Below are 22,134 nucleotides of genomic sequence, written 5' to 3' on the forward strand. Positions count from 1 at the left end.
CATGGTGCTCAATCTCTCGTTTTCTTTATTATGGTTTTAGATTTTAGTTTCCCCATATTTTTGTTTCTGTTTTCAGACTATAAAAACGTCATTAGTGTCTGAGCAGAAAGTTGGTGAGCAAGGTTAATATGTCAGAGAACGTTCCGTTCTATTCATAGAAAAGTTCTTTGGAGGATTCCAAGACCTTGCTCATAAAAAAATCCGTATCCATTTCACATTTGATGTATGATGGTCTTAGGTACTGACGTTGTTCATCTTAATAAAAGTTTACTTGTTTTGTCTTTGGAAAGCTTAACCTTTACTGCTTAGTCTCTTTTTGATTTTTATATTTCTTTTTCCAAGAATAGTAACTTTCCAACTTTTCATTCAACAAGTTTTATTTTCAAGCACTTTACATTTGACATGTGAAACAAAGTTAGCTTTTTAATATTTTAGTAACCGTATAAATTAAAATTTTATATATATATATAAATATGATTGTATATTTACACTTTTCGATTCATATGAAACATGTAGTGATATTTCTTTCTTTCAGCCTTATTTAATTTGATTATTTTGACACATTCAGAACAATCTACCAAAAGTTATCCTTCAGTGACCTTTTCAATTATGAAATTTTCCGTAAACTTCGATGCGTAGCGTGGAAAACTATCAGTGGTAGTCCAGAACCTTTCGTGTTCTTTCAATATTATTTTTTTTTGTAAAGGATTTCGCAATGTAGTCTTGTTGACCATTTCATCTGACATCAATGAGAAATTTCATGTCAAATGATACGAATCCATTAACTGGTTGACAAAATACTTCATTAGAAAATTGTCAGTATTCTATTTTCATCTGAACATGATATTCAGTAAATCAGTTTTCCTGTGTCCATTGTTTTGAGGAGTTTTCATACACTTTATTTTCAGCGTCTGAAATATATTTAACATGTCATTTAACAATCTGAAATTTTCTTTGCCAAATTATTAGTCAATTTTAACAGAAAGATTAATTCCCCGTTAAAATGATACATACGCGTCTGGTCGACCTTTTTTATGCTTATTACATACAAACATGGATTGTGTAGGTTGGTGGTTTTGCAAGAGATCAGCTTCAGAAAAAAATCTATATTGTTTCCTCCGACGGTTGACTTTTAGGAATTTTGGTCCTCAATGCTCTTAAACTTCGTACTTTATTTGGCCTTTTTAACTTTTTTGGATTCGAGCGTCACTGATGAGTCTTTTGTAGACGAAACGCGCGTCTGGCGTATATACTAAATTTAGTTCTGGTATCTATGATGAGTTTATTTGGAACACCATCAGTTTATAAATTAACGGACACATGAGTTTCACTGTGATCAACTTTGTCTAAGGTCGATGCATTTGTTGTTTCTTATAAATTGATATTTATGAACGGACAGTAAACGAGAGGAATGTTTATTATCATTTCGAAGCCACACACTAATTTCTGAGTTGATGATATCCTCTTTGAAAAAAAATACTACCAGCGGTATTAAAACGGTGTGAAGTAATAAACAAAATAATTCAATTAATTTGAAAAGCAGGATTTATTTCTTGTTGTTAAAAAATAAACATTCTTTATTTGTAATCAACATAAATAATTTATATGAATTCTAGTTATTCATAAAATTTCTTTATTTAATTGCAAACTAACTAAAATGTTATCAATATAACATTGTCAAAAATAAACATCTTTTTTAATTCTTTACATTATACGTTCTGATCATTACATATTACTTTTGAATCTTTTGCTAATGTGTTTTTCATTAACACCTATTGGATACAATGGTTTTAGAAATAGAAAAAATGCGTGTACCAAATGAGGAATATGACAGTTGTTGTCTATTTGTTTGATGTTTTTGAGCTTCGGATTTTGCAATTTGATTAGGGACTTTCTGTTTTGAAATTTCCTAGGAGTTCAGTATACATGATATAGTTGAGAGGTTACTTTTTGACTCACCCTCATTTATTAAATCATCATAAACAGTTGGATTGTTTTTCACACCTAGTTCCTCATAACATTGTGTCGGGCTAGAATGACAAATTAAGATAACTTTGAAATTAGATATAATTATATAATCATACCGTACTAGCTTGGTCAATTGATTCGAAATTTTCCTTTAAAAAAGATTGAATATATTTTGTGGAATCGAACAACAGAAATTTATGTTCTGAAATGTTATCCAAATATTGAGAGCAACAATAATTTGTGTTCATACTGAATTGTATTTTGCAAAAAAAAACATTAAATGTTCTTTCAAAGGAATGAGTTACAAATATTACCTTTTAGATGTGGTTTCTTCGCAAGCTGTAATGAATAAAAATAAGAACGAAGCAACCACAATTTATTGGAGAAACAACGTATACAAGACATACCTTCTCTTGTTCAAAATGCTGTATAAGACTCACTTTGATAACATTCAAAAATAATAATAATTCTTAGTACATTTATAAGACAAGACAAGACCACTTCTCTATTTGTTTTGCCTTTTTTGCTCCATTTTTCCATTGCCAAATTATAACTTCATATTAATATAAAACTTCCTGTTTTCCCTTTTCTGCAATAGCAGTTACAGTTTACGTCTGTCATGGTTATGGTCATGGTTATATAATTTAAATATATCCTACATTGGACCCACCTTCAATGTTCAAATCGTCATAAACATATGCTTCGTTCTTTCGACCAAGATCTTCATAATGTGTTCCAGAGCTGTAGATATAAACAAAAGTAGTTTAACGATTTTCAAATCTCCTAATAGATAAAGATTAACAAAATTAGAGTTACAAAAACAACTAAAGAATTGCATGAACTCTAATAGGACTGATAGTTCGTTGACAGGATAGGCGTAACCTCCTATATAACCATCAATCCACTCTCATTCAAAATCATATTCGAGAATAGGACACACGAGGTAAAAGTACGTATGAGATGACTTTTCTGTTATATAATTAAAAGTCTACGACTGCAAAAACATGTCACATATAAGATCAGCAAAGACTTGGAGTGTCTATCGATTTTGTTTAATAGAAGCGTAAAACGTATGTTGTCGATGTTAGATCCTCAATGCTCTTCAATTTTGTACTTGTTTGTCTTTATATATATAAAAAAAAAAGAAGATGTGGAATGGTTGCCAATGAGAAACTTTCCAAAATGACACAGTAATTAACAACTATAGATCACCGTACGGCCTTCAACAACTATATAACTAATTTGATATGAGCGTCACTGATGAGTCTTATGTAGATGAAACGCGCGTCTGGCGTACTAAATTATAATCCTGGTACCTTTGATAACTTTTTTAGTATTTTTTGCTAAAACAATGTTCCAATATATACTGTGAAAGAGGGACGAAAGATACCAACTGGATAGTCAAACTAATAAATCGAAAGCAAACTGACAACGCGATGGCTAAAAATGAAAAAGACAAACAGACAAACAATAGTACAATAGTGAACATGCACCAGCGTATTGTACCATTTGGAATAAGTGAAGGTCAGACAATTGTCTGTTACTGAAAACATCATGTTTCTCATAGATTATAGTTCTAAGTCTTGCATATGTGTAATGTTTTTAGAAAAACATTAAGATATGAAGTAGACCTTTTTGTTTTAGTAGAACTCTTAATATCACCTTAAAGTACATGGCAAGATATTATATTCTTTTGATATTTGGGAAAGATTTGTTTGAATTTTGCTTAATAGTTGTACAGCAATAAATCGGCTACTAAGGGTGCATAATAAATAACAACCATTGGAATACCGACTGTCTGTGGAAAATATATCCATCATATGCAACAAATATTTTGTTAATAAAAGAAGTCAAGCATTTCAAAAACACCATTGCGATGTGTTTGGTCTTTAGCATCATTCCGGTACTCTTTCAGTGAACCAAATTTCTGTTCTTCTCTTTAAGTGTCAATGTTATTAACTAATTATCAGCATAAAATATAAGTGACCTTGGAAAATTGACACTTTTTTAAAGATGTGTAGGGTACTTAAATACCATGTCGTCAATGAATGGGACTACATGCCCAGTTGTTCAAATAACTTATATTATTGTTTCAACGTCTATGACGTAACACTCTCGTACCATTGAACGACTAGTTTGATTTATGCCAGTTCTATGTCTCTGGATAAGAAACGTCTTTTTTACCAACTGAAGGGATCTACCAAAGATAATACCCTACACATCTTTAAAAAAAGTGTCAATTTTCCAAGGTTACTTATATTATGCTGATAATTAGTTAATAACATTGACACTTAAAGAGAAGAACAGAAATTTGGTTCACTGAAAGAGAAATGGGGGAAACCATTAGGTCTCGGGAAAAATCACAAGATAATTCATATTGAAACTTCATTCACTCAAATTTTAAAATGGTCCAAAGCAGGCCTTTAGATAAATTTATTGATGGTTAAACAAAATTAGAAATTACCTTTGCCCTCCGATTTTCTGTGACTCTGTAAAATAAAAGAAATAACATATGTTATCACATGCAGGTGGTACTAAAACTGGAAATGTCCATATTACTATAAGTCGTATTCCATTTAATCCTATTGAATCGTAACAATATGGCAATTTAATTGGTTACGCGCAGGATAATAATTCGAAAAGTGCTAGATCAGTTCATAAATTCAAGGGAAGTGCCCTGTGGTAAAATTTAAGTAAGTTTCGTCTGTAAGTTACCTACATTGTATCTGCATAGGTAGTCTTGTGATAGCCAGCTCTCTTCACGAGTGTGTGATGAAGAGGTTTAAACTCCGGCCTGCTCTAACCAAAGTCTTTAAAATTGATATTTCCTTCTTTGATTGTACATAGCACGCAGTAATTAGGAGTAAAAGCAAAACATGGTCGGCTCGGTTAAGGTAACATTGAATGTTAAAAATCTGGTTCAGTGTTTTGGTTTAATACATAGCTTGATTTATCTTGGATTTCACATAACCTTTTTCTAGTCCTGAATATGCATTATACTGGAGTAAAACAGTCATCTATCCATTCATCCATCACACTTACCTCTTTATTGTATACATTTTCAACATTAAACGAATTATTTTTGTTTATGATATCTTTCGTTTTAATTAATTTCATAGATACAAATGTGCCATCACCTTTATCAGTTAAATCTTCGTAAACATTAGGGGCATCTTTTAATCCAAGTTTTTCATAATTTCTCGAGGGCCTGTAAAATATATTTATATACATTTTTTTCTGTAGTATAAATATATATGTTTATATATATATATATATGTTGACTGGATATCATGAAAATGATGAAAACTAAAAACTAGTAAATGTAATGCATGTATCTAGGTTAGCGGCTGGTTCCAAGCATAATTATTTCGGAATAGGGAGAAAAATGTCCTTCTTATACACTTATTTTCCTCTGAATAATCAGTTTACTTTGGTTCGAAATATTTTTTGTTCCTCCTCGCTGGTATTGTTCTTATATTCACATAACTTTATAATATTCAACTGTTGCTATCTTAGTATTTTCATGCCTAATGATAAAATACATTTGTCTGTACAATACATAAAGAGAAGAGAACGTTAAAGACAGGAACATATAAGCTATGTCTACAGGTTTCAACATGTGACCTTTTTATCAAGTCTTTAAAAAAAAGAACGGAAACAAAAAAAAGAAAGACATAACAAATGTTGATAGAATAGTAATATAGTAATATACCTTAGATCTCTGTTTGCCTGTAGAGCTGTAAAATTCAAAACAAATATAAAACTGCATTACAAACATCATACAACAGGTATTGGTGCTTGAAAAAAAATATCAGTGGTACGTACCGGATAATCCTGTTTTTTTAGTACAAAAAACAGTTAAACAATCAAATATGAAAAGCAAACCAATCAGTCATCAATGGAACAAGTCAACAAGAACATGATGTAAGAAATATGAGTAAATCAGTGTGTTGAGTAGTCCTATCTTACTTGTATTCTCTGAAAGTAAAGTAACAACAGACACAGAAAAAAACCGCACAATTCAAAGTATAGTTATTCAATTTATCTGAACCATTTTAAGCACTTGGAATTTAGTGTATTTTTTATTTTGAATAAATGCTAAATCATATACATTGATTTTGTTAAGGTGAACCAACATATTACTTCTGAATCGGCAGAGCATTTTGTTTTCAATCATTTTATACAAAATAGATGCATATAACATTGACCTCACCTTCATTGCTCAAATTGTCATAAGCATTTGGGACATCTTGCAGACCAAGTGCATGGTAATGTTTAATCGGGCTGAAACGACAATCAGTACAACAGAAAATATACAATGAAATGTTAATAAAGGCAACAGTAGTATACCAGGGTATACCGTTGCTTACATATTATACAACTGTGATTACCTTAACTAGCTACCTATAGTAGTGATCACGTTTTGACCAATCTTTTAAAAATAATAGCTTTGTATCCTTGGTTGTACAGTGTTTGAATGTGTTATATACTTTATGGTGTCAATAGGACAAAAATGAATTTACAAAACACTTGTTAAACATCACTACGTAGCGCATCTATACTATCTTCACCGAAGTATTTCTTAATTCAGTGTTTTCTGCTAACTATGGAATTTATTTATCAATTTTAGTCACTTTGGTAACCCCGGTAATCTGGTTTAATTATCATGGGTTTTTTTTTGTTTGTTTTTTTAATTTAGCAACTTAGAAAAGAGTTCATCTATTGAAAAAGGGAGGAAATCTACTTTAAAATGTCGTACCTTTGATCCCTGTTTATATTCGACTCTGTTAAAAGACAAATGCAATATTTAAATTAATACAAAGGCATTTATTAGACAAGAAGTCGACATGTAGCTATAATGGTAAGCTTAGGATGTTAAAGAGTGGTCACAAACAAAGATGATAAAGTACATAATAGGTTAGAGAAATATTCATGGTCATCTTTCAATTTTCTTGCATAGATGAAACTAAATAATAAAAAAATAAAAGATTATCTATTCCTCTTCATTGGTAACAACGAAATATAATTTTCGACTTTAATTAGAGTTCTAGTTCCCATAATCATTTATTTGTCATCGTACTCATTTTGTCTGCATGTTGTTTGTCTCGTTTGCACATGTGTTTTTTTTCTTTTTTCTTTTTACTACCATTACGACTTATTTAAAGACTAGACATGTATACTTTAGCGAAAAAAATGAAAATGAATTAGAGGTGTGGTATATGACTACATGTTATTCAATGTTTAAATATTTACATATTTGCTGATAATGAACTTTTTGCATTTATTTATAATACAATTATAGACCATTGCAAAATATTATTTTTTCATAAGTTTGTTATTTATTCATACCATTTTGTGTGCCGCTGCTGTTTTGTACTTCTTCATAGTTGTGTGTGTGATCATCCGAATCAGTCTTTTCAAATTTCACTGTGCTAAATATGTACAAACATTATTCTAATTGACGTTGGTGTTTCTTGTTTTTTACCACAACTTAGTAACATACACGATTCGGCAAAGAATAAAATAGAATAATGACATGCAACTGATGCACCTTCTTTTTACCTTACTATCAGAGGTTTAAAAACACTTTTAAAAATGTATACTTTTTCCTGCGGATATGCATGGAGAGTTGTTATCTTTTATCGAAACTTTCCACTTTATTACTGTTATATAATACATAGCTGTGACACAATCAATCACAGAGATAATGAACTAAATAAGGCAATGCATTGTTTTATACAATTGAACATGAATGTGTCAGTAATTGTTATTTGAGGTTTGAAAATAAAACGGTTAGACTCTTTGCCTACAGAGTTTGATATTTTTATTCATGATTTGTTTTTGATTCATATGTACTTACGTTTCACTTTGTTGATGCCCTGAAATGAATAATAAAATATGTTCATATATTATCGATATCAAGTCCTTAATCATAGATTTCAATTTCTGAAGAATTATTTCAGAACGAAACAAGTTAACTTATTTATTAAAGACACCTGATTCGAGCGTCACTGAAGTATCGTAACAAATTGAAGTCCTGGTATATTTGATTAGTATTATTTATATGAACATAGCTCTCAATAAGATAAGTGAATTATGTTATTCAAGGTAAAAAAAAAACATACAACGCCATGGCAATAACAGACAAAGATCAAAAGAATAAGAAGACATATTTTGCGCACGATGATATTTTCTTAATTGATTCTTGTGTAGACAGAAAAAATTTCAAGCCAAGGATGTATACATTATTGAGTACATGAAACGCTAGACGTCGTTTGGTATCTTTTTGAGAGTTGTTAATTTGGCAATTATATCAAATCTTCCTAATATCATATTAAAGAGACCAGTACGTAAAACACAAAGCAACACAAACTGTACTCAGATACTGCGTTGATCTCAACTTTTCCGGAAAGGTATGTATGTCCTGTCATGTAATAGCAGTACAAATTGCTTCAATTCGGTTATTCTGGGTTTTTTTATTAATTTAAAGCGTGGCAATTTAAATGTCGTCTATTTCCAATATGTGTCAGTATATAATTGCAACCTTCGTCCCTTAAAAAGTTGTTTTGACTTCAATATTTGTTTATGTTAGTCTCGAATAATTGTAGGTGCAAACCATGTAAACAGACCTAAAGTTAAGAAGATAATTGACACGCTATGGAATCATTTGATGAAACATGTACTTTGTTTGATGTATAAAAGATGCACTGTATGTTTAATATCACAAACGCCAAGTTGAACAAGTCTTACCTTTCCGGATCTTAATCATTACAAAGACCACAACCGCAATTAAAACAATTACAGACACCATACTCCCACACACAGCACCAATAATTACACCTGATGACAAAGTTTCTGGTTTTATTGTTGAAGCTTAAACAAATAGAAAGTATCCTTTCAGTGTTAACGTAATGGTATCTATTCTATGACTTCAATTAAAGTAACCATTTGCAAATAATGAACAGTTATACCGACAAAAGAAGTAACATATGGAAAATTCCATTACTATTTTTGGTCGATGCTTATAATCATCAAAGGCCGTAAATTCACCATATACATGACCAGATCAATTCAGCTGAACAAAATGGACATTCCGTTTTAATGAGCCAAATACACATAATCATCAAGAAAGGAAAAATTTACATTCGAAAATGCAAATTCGTTCACTTTGGTACCACGAAAGATTCGTAATATCACTAACACAAATTAAAGGACAAAGATCACTATTTATATTTGATTTCATAACAATGAGATGTGTTATTATGTTGTTATTATTATAAATATTTATGTTGGCCTTATTACTGTTGCTTGGCCTGATAGTTGTTTACAGAATAATATTAGAACTGTGCAGTTTAGAAATTACTGGAACAATCATAGATAGTGATGGAATGATTAGAACTTTCCATTTAACTAACATAATGATTCCAGAATGATCCTAATAAAAGATGCGTTATTCAAACTTATATAAGTTTCTAGAATCTTCCGTTCTAGTTTTCCAGGGCATTCTGTTTCTACAGTGTTCTAGAGATTTCCGTGACAACTATATATATACAGACACTAAAGTAAAACTTTCAGACTAAGACATCGATATACATTAGTATTCACAGCATTTGAATTGACACTTTTATTCTACATTGTGCAAACAACATCATACTATATTGTAACCTTAGTAGAGAACGTAATATTCGGATTGGATTTCCGTGAAGATCTCCGGATACTAATAACGATAAAAGATTGGACTCATATTTTGACAGTTAAGTTGACAGTAATATTTGTGTTATACTTTTTGTAAACTTTTGTATAATAATTAAATTTTCATATCGATTTGTGTCTTTTGTTGGCTACGATTTAAAGGTGATTTCTGACCGTAACAGATGAATAATGTATAAGATGAAAAATATCGGTTGGTCAGTTTATGAACATACAATCGGCCGGTTGTTTATAACAAATAAGCAGCAACCAATTCGTTCTAACCACAATTTGATATATTTTGAACTCATAGTAGTTTTCGCAGTTTGACAAAGGTAAACCGAAATATTTCGTCGTTCTATTCTTTTTCACTTTCTAACTGGATCAGATACAATTTTACTTTATAGACATAAATTATACTTTCTCTTCTGAAGTTATAGTACATATTGTACATGTTAATGATGATGTACTGTGATCTTAGGTTATAACGATTTCGGATGATTAAAATGGCTTTCCAAAATAAACTTATTGTAGAAGGATGTTTTATATTCTTGCATGAACAATCTACCCGAAAATATTACGTTGCAACTATTTATCATGTGAATAAAAAAATAACACAAAACATCGTTTCCTGAAAAATATCTATTTTTTGTTGTTCACTTATGTTCCCAAACAATTCATATGTCAGTTACTAATGTTCATTTTGTTTGATAAAATTATTCTTTTAAAGTTATTATACACGATATACTTTGAACTTTATTAATCTATATCCATATAATATATATTTTATTTTGTAAGTTAGTTATGTCTTACTTGATATTTCCAAAGCCACAGTGTGTTCTACAGATTTTCCAATACCATTTTCTAATATTAACGTATAGTTAGTGAAGTCCTCCTTTGTTAAATCATTAATTGTTAGAATTGATTTATAGCCATCTACTTTGACAGTTTTACCATGGAAAACATCTTCCACCTTGGTAAGGGATTCCGAAAAAAGAAATTTGGTTGATGTTTGAATCTGTTTTCCATTATTGAACCATGCATTGTAAATGAACTTAGGAACACTGAACACGTGAACAACTATATGAACAGTTGTATCAATCTCTCCATACTGTATATTTCTTTCATCGTTGTCTGCAGTAAATACTGGTTGTGCTATATAAAAAAAGTAGGTATCAAAGACTTATCAGTGAGTCTCAAATAAAAAAGAATAACTATTAAAAAATGATTGAGCCTGGGAATGTTAGCTTATCCCCTAATTGTGTTAGCCTTTCTGCAAAATAGTGCTAAAGAATAAATGCAATACAAGTGGGTAACAATTCATTGTTTTGTCCAAAAAACTGAACTTTGAGTATTGTTTATTCTTTAGTTTTCTATGTTGTGTCATGTGTACTATTGTTTGTCTGTTTATCTGTTTCGTTTTTAGCCATGGCGTTGTCAGTTTATTTTCGATTTATGAGTTTGACTGTCCCTCTGGTATCTTTCTTCCCTCTCTTTTTTATATTGTTTTGTATATTGTGTTTTGTAGTCTGTAACGTTGTTTTTTTTTTGTCTTTTTCGTTGTTAGTTTGTCTCTGGTTTACAAGTATTAATATATGTGTATGTTTCGCCTCTTTTTTACACCAAATGAAGAGGCTGTGGACGACTTGAAAACATTGATTGCAAATAATGAATCCTAGCATATTCGTTGTTATAGAGGAACATCGATTTCAAGATAGTGAAAATAATTGTTGTTCTTCATTCAGTACAAGATTAACTAGATGCAATTATTTGCGAGCAGTTTAAAGCATTTGCAATACTAAATTTCATGGAATACAATTAATTGCATAACAACTAATCAAATAATACCATAAACAGTAAATTTTGCCGCTCCTTTGCGTTTTTCTGATCCATCTGTACCTTGAATACCATTACTAACTGTACACACATATTCACCGTTGTCTTGATATCTAAGTGCTGTAGGAACTGCAGGTAAAGTTAAGATAGTGTCCCCCTCTAGTTCCCGAATAGTTTGTCCATACAAAGACCTATGCTGCCATTTATAAAATGTGTATGTATCAGGATAACCATCAGCTGTACAATTTATTGTTCGTGTTGGATCGTTCATTTCATAGGTGACATTAGAAACTGAAACATCTGGTGGAACTGTAAGAAATTCAATTTAAATTCAAGAAATCGCTCACACCTCTTTTAAATGTTCGTATGATAATCTTATGAAAATATGATAACACATTCGAAGACCATTATCAAGGAAATATTTTGTTCCTATAGTCTATAACATACTCAATGAAGCAATTCTCCATTTAAGAGTTTTTGGATAACCTGAATGAATTGCGTCAACCCATTTATTCTTGTAAAGATTTGGATACACTAGTTTCATAGAATTATTTAAAACATTCAATACACAAACTCATAAACATACAAATGTATTTTTTTTCCTGTTTTACGGTTTTCCCTTTACTAATCACGCGTACATGAGCTGGCGTAAAAGTAAAATTAGTTCATAAATACATTGAGTGATAACCCATTCATATCTACTAATACAAAAAGAAGCTGTTTTTGATTGTCAATGAGACAACTCTTCACAAGAGACCAAATGACATAAAAATTGATAACTTTAGATCACCATGTAATAGCTGTTTATTTGCGGAAAAAAAGTAATTTACGTCAATTTTACATTTAAAAATTTTATAATAACTAATCATAATGTATTGAATTTGGATAGTCTGTAAAACATGGTAACATCTTTACATTTTAAAAAATACGGAATTCCTTAAATCAAGGAACTATATTCTATTTGTTAGATAACTTACATCTTACGAATAAATTTATCTGGTTTGAAAATCCACCAATGGTGTTGTTTGCTGTACATTTTATCGACTGTAAGTTGAAATTTCTGTCCACCGTATATGTTAATGTAGATGTCACCGTGAACGTTTCATCGCCCCCTTTTTTTTCTTGTGATGATGCTAAATTTGTTACATCAGTTTGGCCTATCATCCACCAAATGGCGGCAGCAGGACGGCTTCCAGTTGATGTACAAGATATAGAAAATGGAACCATCTCCAACGTATTTACGAGAGGTGCACTGAACACTGGCATTAAAGGCATTACTGAAATGGATAACATATAAGAACGATTATTGAATCTAAACAAAAATCGATACTCATATATGTTTCTGCAAACATGCGCTTATAACTTGGTGTTTTGCATATCGATAAAACAATAAAAAGGTTCAAGGGTTCAAATATCCAACTATCTGTAGTTTTTTGTCATGTTTCATTTAAAAAAAAAAAAATATCAATATTTATGAAAAAAAAAACAATGTGTGGTTGAACATTGAAAGTGTCAAATGTTTTATGTAAGGATAGAAAAACAATATCTGAATATAAAGCATGTTTAGTAACAAGTCAGTCTATAGTAATTTATCACTGCTTTTTTTATTTTATTTTTTTTGGGGGAGGGGGCTAATTTAAATTTATTCATGGAAGGAATTGAACATTTAGAAAATATCTGCTTTTAAATTTGCAAAATGATTGTTAACAGAATATTACTGTTTCGTGTCGATAAATGTTTCCCAAACATATGGCCAATGTCTAAAATAGTTGTATTGAAGAGAAAAACTGCTTGGTGTTCAACCTTTGTAGTAGTAATAAAGCTATTGATATATCAAAAAGAGTAACTTTTTTTCTAAACTTTAGCAGATTGTTCCCCAAAGTGAAAATATTTGGTAAACGGCGTGATTCTCTTACATGTACATATATCTGCCATAATTCATATTACTCTTTTAATCTCTGTTTTTGTATTATCGAATTAGTTGTATCCTTTAAAGTGTTCAGCCTTTATACACGTTATGTATTATCATCAAATACAACTTACATTTAAATATCAAGAATTACCACGAATCCATTTAATACAAAAAACATCTAAAATTAAACTCAAATGCAAAAGTTGTGAAGATTTCAGTAATTTAGCATGACTTAATGATGCTAGTACCCGATAAATGTGCATTATATCGTCAAAAACAGCCCATGATTATGTTGCAGAAGTATTCTACTTTCCAATTAATAGCTAAAAGTTAACATTACAAAAAAAAATGTAAAGTTGATATATTTTGGGGCCAAAAAGGGGTCTTTTTACTGAACCTACTCCTTTGACGAACACATTATTCTTCATCAACCATTCTGTTCGGAATTGATTGGGCAAATCAAGATAACTTGTTATAGAAATCTATTGATACCTACGATTGAGATATATTAGTGCAGTAGTTGTCATTGCAATATCCAAAGCATTACTATTTGCAACACATGAGACATTAGTTTTATCATAAATTCTTGGTATGTTTCGTAAAATGTATCGCAATTCCTGGACGTCAGTTTGAACTGTTGTGTCAAGCACTACAAGGGATAACATTGGAGCAGGAATTCCCTGAACAGCAACACATTCAATAAGCAGATCCTGTCCTTCTATTCCAATCAATATGTTTTCCATAGAGGCATTTTGTATAGTCAAACGCAAAGGCTGCTCTGAAGTAAAAAATAGGATTAATTCAACATTTTTGTTATTTTCTTCTGACTTTATGTTTGTCCACATTGCTTTAAATAAAAATCTTCAATAGTCATAAATCAATTGAACTTAAACAAATCTGGGTCACAAACTAGAAGACACCCTTACTTAAAAGAGTAGAATAGTATCTCAGTATAGAAAATAAACACATTATGAAATATCAAATGAAATGGCTTAACTCAATCAAAAAGTAATAATAACAAAACAAGAAAACATACACTGCACGAATAATTGTATCTGTGACACAAAATAAAATATATAAAACAATGTCAAAAGGACAACTATAAACTAGGACAAGATGGCACTCACATGTAACTATAAATAAAATAACTTTGTTGGTAGGAGTACGATTTTTTTTTTTATTTTGGTGTTCAATGAACGCGAAAAAAGAAATAAAAAAAAATACTGAACTCCAAGGAAAATTCAAAACATAGAGTCCTTAATCAAATGGCAAAATCAAAAGCTGAAACACATCCATTATCACTGAACTAGTATATATATTTGTTTAGGGTCAGCTGAAGGACGCATTCGCGTGCGGGAATTTTCCCTGCATTGAAGATATATTGGTGACCTTCTGCTGTTGTCTATTCTATGGTTGGGTTGTTGTCTCTTTGACACATTCCTCATTTCCATTATCAATTTTACATCAAACGAATAGATAACATTGTCATATTCTTGACCGATAACACAAAATATACCATTTGGTAGATTAATAATACTATTACTTATTAGCATACAACCGCGTACCATATAAAATTAGATGAATGTAGTATGTTTCGCTAAGCCCTCCTCGACATATGTAAGTTCCTTCATCATCGGGTTGAGCGTTCAGTACATGCAATCGGTAGTACAACCCAGTGTTTGTGACTGATATATTGTACTTTGTACCGTCAATAACATTACTCTCACTAGCTATTATGTTATTCCCATTTGAGTACCATTTAAGCCTGCTCCTTTCATATTTACACTGTAAAACTGCTTCATATCCTCGTTTAGCATACGTTTGAAAAGGGTCTGACGCTGTACCTGAACCTGTTGCACCAGCGTATAATACAAGTCTATCTACGAAATGAATGAAAACATCAATTGTTAGATTAGAATGAACAGTAAAAATGAAATGATGAACTATAGGTTCGTTTAAAATATGAAATCATTTGTCAAAACTTCCACCAACATCCTGACAAATCAGCATGACGATTATTTGTTCGTGCCATACTTATAAAAAACTAATATCCAACAGAATCAACAATGTGAGTTCAAACAAATCTTTCTTAAATAGTTCATTTATGTTTTAGATAATGCATATGTTAAGGTTTATCTTATCGTAGAACGCAACCAAACAATCCTGACATCCCGAAGGGTGTCTTTCGACAAGAAAAACCTTAAAATATGCATTGTCTGACTTATCTACCGTCGGAAAATTGAATGTTTTTACGATTTCGCAGAATGTCTATCCTATTTTACCGTTCACTAAAGTGGTTGATTTTGCTCTAGTGAGTCTAGTTATAACCAGGCCCAACAATTAATTAAAATATATATGCAAATAAGGTGAAAAAAAATAACTAAAATATAAAACCAATTAATTAAGATATAAAAGTGTTTAATCAATGTCCAGTTATATTAAAATGAAACCGCATTACGACCATGGATGATATAGATTTTTCGTGTGCAAAATTCGTATTCTAAAGTAAGTGAAGAAAAGTAAAGTGATCTTCTAAGTTTTTTTTTGTATTTAAAACAATTGATATTTATTTGGAAATTACCCTTAATCAATTAGATATGGTCAACCAGAGACAGCCAGGTCAGTTAAAAGCAAGATTGAGGAATCGGTGCCGATAAATTCAGTACAAAATATAAATGGGATTATAATGTTTTTACTAGTTGGCAAGCCGAGGGCCGTTAACGTCGGATATCAGAAAATGTAGAAATGTTTTTGTCAGTCACTATAAATTCGGAATTGTTTCAAAATGATTTTGTTCCCATGGACAAAACAGAACTGTCCACTTCGTTAGAATATTGCATTTGTTTGCTGGGACAAAAAAAAATGGAGGTAAATATATCCGTCAAACAGTATTCCTCAATACAGGGATATATTCGTCATAAAAATCATCAAGTATACACTTCTTAGCAGAAACCGAATTTTCTCGAGCTAGACAAGTGTTAGATGATGTCATGAAATAAAGGACCGGTTATAAGCCTATGTGTCGATCGTTCACGCGAAACGTTAGTGTGTTGAACATATTTCACATGAGATAAAAACTAAACGAATTTAAATGACCTAAGCCGAGATTAAACGAAGCGTTTAAATTAAAATTCATTAATTACAATAAATAAAAGGATTGAGAAAATTATGATTTATTCATGATAATTTATTGTAAAGCAGACGACCTCATCGGAGACCTTCAGAACTTATTTCGTTCCGCGAGTGATTTCATCATTTATAGTGACTGACCTTTGGAAATATATATGTAGAATACTGATTGTAGTTCTTCATCTGTATTTGTCTGTTTAATTATAATAACGGGCAAACAATGATATTGAATACACAATCATAAAGTGAAATATAGTATAAAATCACACTGTTCAAAGTATCCAGTTTACGCAAATCATATATTGTATTTTATGCATTCCGTTTTATGACGACACACACACGCGAGTCGAACGTTAGATGAGTCGAATACTTTGGTATGAACACATCGAATACGACACTACGATATTTGTACAAATAAAGATAATTCACTCTCATGTAAAACCAATGAAACGTCGCTAGCAAAAAAAATCAGCTCATAGAAAAAAAATTACGAAAATAGCTATATTGCTTTGACAACTTATATGTATATACTTTTATACGGAGAAGTATTGCGGTTGAACTGCATACATAGATGTTTTATTCATGACAAAAAAAATCGTACATCTACTGTACACCAGTACATGACCATGTTGTTTTTATATGTAAAAAACCCAGTTACAGTGTAGGTATAAAATATTATAAAGAAAGAAGCAAAGGTACAAACATTCATTCAATGGGCAGTTTGTAATGAACAATTTTGAAGAGGTAGATGAGTTTCTGTTTGGTTTTCAAGAGCATAAAATACACACAAAATTAAATTTGAATAATTGTCCAGGAATAAATTATAAAATTAGGTCTTTGTTTCTCTGGTTAAAAAATGAATTTAGATTAAATAAAGAAAAAGGCTTCAAGTCTTGTCTGTTGAAGTCTTCAAACAAGTGCAAAATCCAAATGGCAATACAAGATCAAAGTAATCTAATAAACCTATATACCGGGTACTAAGTACAAACAGATACAAAGCCTTAGTGTCATGGTAAATGAATCTTAATAACCGATATAACTGTTTATAAGTCAGGTAGATAGCTTTTGAAAATAAAAACATCAAGGTTCATCATAACAATTTTCATGATAGTTGTGTTCACACCTCAAAAAAATCCGTCTTACTACAATCAAACCCATGCAACTAGAAAGGATTAATTACTAGGGTAGGTAAATACTTACTGTATGCAGCAATATGTAAAACGATTATGCAGGAGTAAGCAAAATCCATATGTAGATGTATATTCTTTTTTTCGATGTTGTAATAAAACTTCCTGTTTCAACACATATAAAATATTTGCTATTTAAATTACACACACTAAAGTGTAATTCACAAAAGATTAAGAAAGATATAGTATTGGTATGATCAAAATACTTGCAACAACGCCGAAAGAGATATGTGTATATATACCATAAATGATAGAAATAAAATTGAAAATGGAAACAAATGATATTTTGTTTATACATGTATGTAAAAAAAAAAGCAGTCGTAAATGGTGTTTATGATATGTAAGTTTGTCTGTTTATTTGATATTATATGGTCCTTATGAGGTTGACATCAATCAATTGCATAGGAGAGCATTTTTAGAGAATGTAACAATACGCAACCCACTAGAAGTAGGCTTCCAATATATATCTGTATTAGATAACTGACCAAATGGAATCTTCAAAGTCAACATTTGCTTCAAATGCCATGAACTTATTTTCTCATTGTCAACTTTCAGCTCATTGCTCTATAAATAAAAGACCGGCCAACCCGTTTCATTTAACAGTGTTTAAAACAAGTATCTGATGATATGAAATGTCAGAGCTTTCTTTCCTTTATTGATAGTATACATTTATAATGGTTCAGTATAAATAGATTTTACTTTATGATCATCATTTTTCTGTTTTGTCATTGGCTAAAAGTATGGGAAATCCTTTTTGATAAAACAATATATTTACCATGTTTACCGCTGCAAAAGTCATGAGAGGTTAATATCGGATTTGAAACACCGTCCTTGTAGATATATATAGATTCGCTGGTTTATGGCGTCAAATAAACTCCTGCGTGTTTCTTCTTCTTTTTGTTTTAATTCTCCTTGTCTGTGAACCATTTTCTCTTCTTTTTTGTTGGTTTATTTGTTTTTTAGTAAACTTTATTGAAAATTTCGACTTATGAAAATAAGCAACTGCAGAAGCACCTGCTATATTTTGTATAAAACTGGTAATTATCATAATTCTCTCATAGTGCATAAGATTAATTACTGCTTTAAACATTAATTTGTTTACTTATTATTGTATATTCCCTAGGGTGTTTTCTAGGAAAATTTTACTGTATAGGTAACTACATAAAATATCAATAGCAAATGTTCACCCTTTTTTCCTATTTAAAACTTAAATAACCATGTCACCTCAAGTTCCCAACATGTTTTATAACAGCATCATATATATATATATATGAAATGGTGCTTTGAATCACCCGAAATATACTGTAGAAATTTTACTTACAGTCATATTATTGTTTCGCTCGTTTTCATGTGAAACTGGATGTGACGTAACATATTGTGGTGGTATTATACCTAAGTAGTCTAAATTTCTTATGTCTGATTTATGCTCAAACCAGAAGACATATGGAATACAATAACGTACGACAATCACTCAGTTGCGGCTATATGGATATTATAAGCACATACATGTACAGAATGTTAGGGTAAAACATATTTGCCGGCGCTTAACATATTCTCTCCCAAACATCATTTCGACATATTGTAAATCATTTCGAAAAACTATTCTGATATATTCCTGTTTAATACTTTATTTCAAGCACTTCAATCTATTGTATGTACATGGTAATGTTCAGTTAGAAAATGATAAAAGACTTTTCCTTTAATTTATAAATCATTTTGACATGGAAATAGGTCATACATATGCTTTATGTAACTGCATAGATAACTACCAACAATTTTTTCATCGATTGTGACTTGGTCAACGATTTCAAGAATATACCAACAGACAGAATAGAATCCTCAATTAAAGTAAAAATATTTCCCTTCATTAAAATCCTTGACATTGAATACTAGATTGGAGACCGCATTTGTATTTTTATTAATCTCTTCGTTACTTCGATAGATATTTCGGTCTACATATCATTTGTATATACAATGACAAAGAACAAAATTGTCAAATACATACAACATATACAAAGATTTTCATTAACAAATTTGAATTATGCTTTGAAGAAAAGAAAAAAACGTCATAGAAAGTGAGAAGCTGTCCAATTTACCATGATTGATTAATACATTTGAATAAAGCAAAACAAGGACATCATTCATAGTTAACATTGTATTTAATAAAAGTGCGTTAAGATGAATAGATTTCATCTGTGTATTGTGTACAGGGAAGACAAATGCTGGTTTTATATTTTGGAATAAATATATATATATATCTTCAATTTCGATTAGACTTTTAAAAATGTAAGAAACTACAACTAATGATTTATATATGGTAATACAATAGTATGTATTAAAAGGGGAATAATAAATGGCCATCAAAATTCAAATTACTCTCTATCAAAATTTATCTTCTCAACCAACACGAACATAACTATTATTAAGCAAAAATATTGAAGGAGTTTGAACAAACTGTCGGCATTATCATGGGACCAATTGTTCCCCTCTTCTTGCCCACTTGTTCTTTTATTCTTATTAGGCTGAATTCGTAAGGAACGTCTAAGGAATATTTACCGGGTTTGTATTAACATGAGCAACACGAAGGATGCCTCATGTGGAGCAGGATCTGCTTACCTTTCCGGAGAATCTGAGATAACCAAAGTGTTTGGTTCGTGTTGCTAAGTCTTTAATTTTCTATATTGTTATCCATTCGTTTGGTGTGTTTGAATTTTTCATTTTGTCATTTATTATAGGACTTTCTGTTTTAAGTTTTCCTCAGGGTTTATCTTTTTGCTATCTTTGTTTCAATTGTTACACTTTGTAACGAATTACTCTGATTCAAACCAAAAATTGTCTAAAACTGACGTAATCACTTTGCTTGATTTCTTGATTGACAACATATTTGTTACGTTTGGAGGACTTGTTTTTCAACAGACTGTCGGAATTCCAATGGGAACCAACTGTGCTCCTCTTCTTGCCGACTTCTTTCTTCATTGTTATGAGGCTGACTTCATGCGTGAACTTCTTAGGAAGAAAGATAAAAAAAAAAACCAGCAATATCCTTCAACTTTACGTTCCGCTATATAGATGATGTTCTCTCACTAAAAATGACTATGTTGAACGAATCTATCCCATCAAACTGGAGACAAAGAATATTACAGATACAGCTAAGTCTGCCTCATATCTTGACTTACATCTAGAAATTGGCAATAAGGGTTGGTTGAAAAAAAACGTTACGACAAAAGAGATAATTTTCGCTTCCTAGTTGTGAACTTTCCATTTCTGTGTAGCAACATTCCAGCAACGCCTGCATGCGAAGTATATATCTCCCAAATGATACGATATTCCCGGGCTTGTATTTCCTATCATGATTACCTTGATAGAGGATTGCTAGTCACAAGGAAGCTATTAAACCAAAAGTTTTAAATGGTGAAGTTAAAATCATCCCTTCGTACATTTTACGGACGCTATCACGATTTGGTTGATCGTTATGGAATAACCGTTTCACAGATGATATCGGACATGTTCCTTACGTCGAAACTACAATACCCTTTCCCTTTTCATGAATGTGACCTACCGAATTAGATTATTTACCGGATTTGTAATAACATAAGCAACATGAAGGGTGCCACATGTGGAGCAGGATCTGCTTACCCTTTCGGAGCACATGAGATCACCCCAATTTTTTTGGTGGGGGTTCGTTTGGCTTAGTCTTTAGTTTTCTATGTTGTGTCGTCTGTACTATTATTTGTCTGTTTTTCTTTTTATCTTTTGCCATGCCGTTGTCTGATGTTATCTATGAGTTTGACTCTCCCTCTGGTATCTTTCGTCCCTCTTTTACATTCAACCCTGCCATGATGTTGTTCTTAAGTTTCAAAGAAGTGACTTATATAATATCAAGGACACATGATACCGCAGATTTCTTGTATTTAGCCTTAATTAATAGCGCATACGTTTTAAAGTCGATAAAATCAAATATTTCCTAATGAAAAGACGGTTATCGTATATTCATTTTGTTTCGTAGTAGCAAGGATTAAAGTACAAAATATAACAACGACTGATTCGTATTGTAAACGACCTTTTTGTCTACTTTTAATCACTCGTAGTCTTAGATTGCTATTTTGATTTCTACACGCATTTAATTCTTTTTTGTGATATGGACATTTGTTTTGTTTGAACAGACTTTGGAATATGCATCTCATTGCAAATGAAGGGATAATAGCTTATATTAGATATATGTGAGCTCGTCGTTGAATTGTGCATATTTTACTCATAATGTGGGTTTTAAATATCGTCTCATTTATACATATGTAAATAACATGTATTATGAAGAATTCATATTATTATTGTTGTCGTTGTTTCAATTGACATTTTTCGTAAAGGAAAGACCATAATAGAAATGGAAAAAAGAAAATGTTAGAAATATAAAAT

At 31.0% G+C, this 22,134-nt stretch overlaps 1 protein-coding gene across 1 annotated transcript; it reads right to left on the minus strand.

The window, feature by feature from the left end:
* Nucleotides 1–281: 281 nt before the first annotated feature.
* Nucleotides 282–20,697, minus strand: LOC139525222 (neural cell adhesion molecule 1-like). Its single transcript, XM_071320413.1, has 18 exons — nucleotides 20,577–20,697; nucleotides 14,971–15,285; nucleotides 13,902–14,183; nucleotides 12,471–12,770; nucleotides 11,506–11,802; nucleotides 10,471–10,812; nucleotides 8,719–8,841; nucleotides 7,829–7,847; nucleotides 7,318–7,400; nucleotides 6,728–6,752; nucleotides 6,182–6,252; nucleotides 5,681–5,705; nucleotides 5,106–5,176; nucleotides 4,433–4,457; nucleotides 2,639–2,709; nucleotides 2,283–2,307; nucleotides 1,960–2,030; nucleotides 282–911 (listed from the first exon to the last, which is right to left on the minus strand). The coding sequence occupies exons 1-18, from the start codon at nucleotides 20,695–20,697 to the stop codon at nucleotides 856–858; spliced, it is 2,322 nt and encodes a 773-aa protein (XP_071176514.1). The 3' UTR covers nucleotides 282–855.
* Nucleotides 20,698–22,134: the final 1,437 nt, after the last annotated feature.

This window comes from Mytilus edulis, chromosome 5, assembly GCF_963676685.1.
Source record: "Mytilus edulis chromosome 5, xbMytEdul2.2, whole genome shotgun sequence".
Lineage (NCBI taxonomy): Eukaryota > Metazoa > Mollusca > Bivalvia > Mytilida > Mytilidae > Mytilus > Mytilus edulis.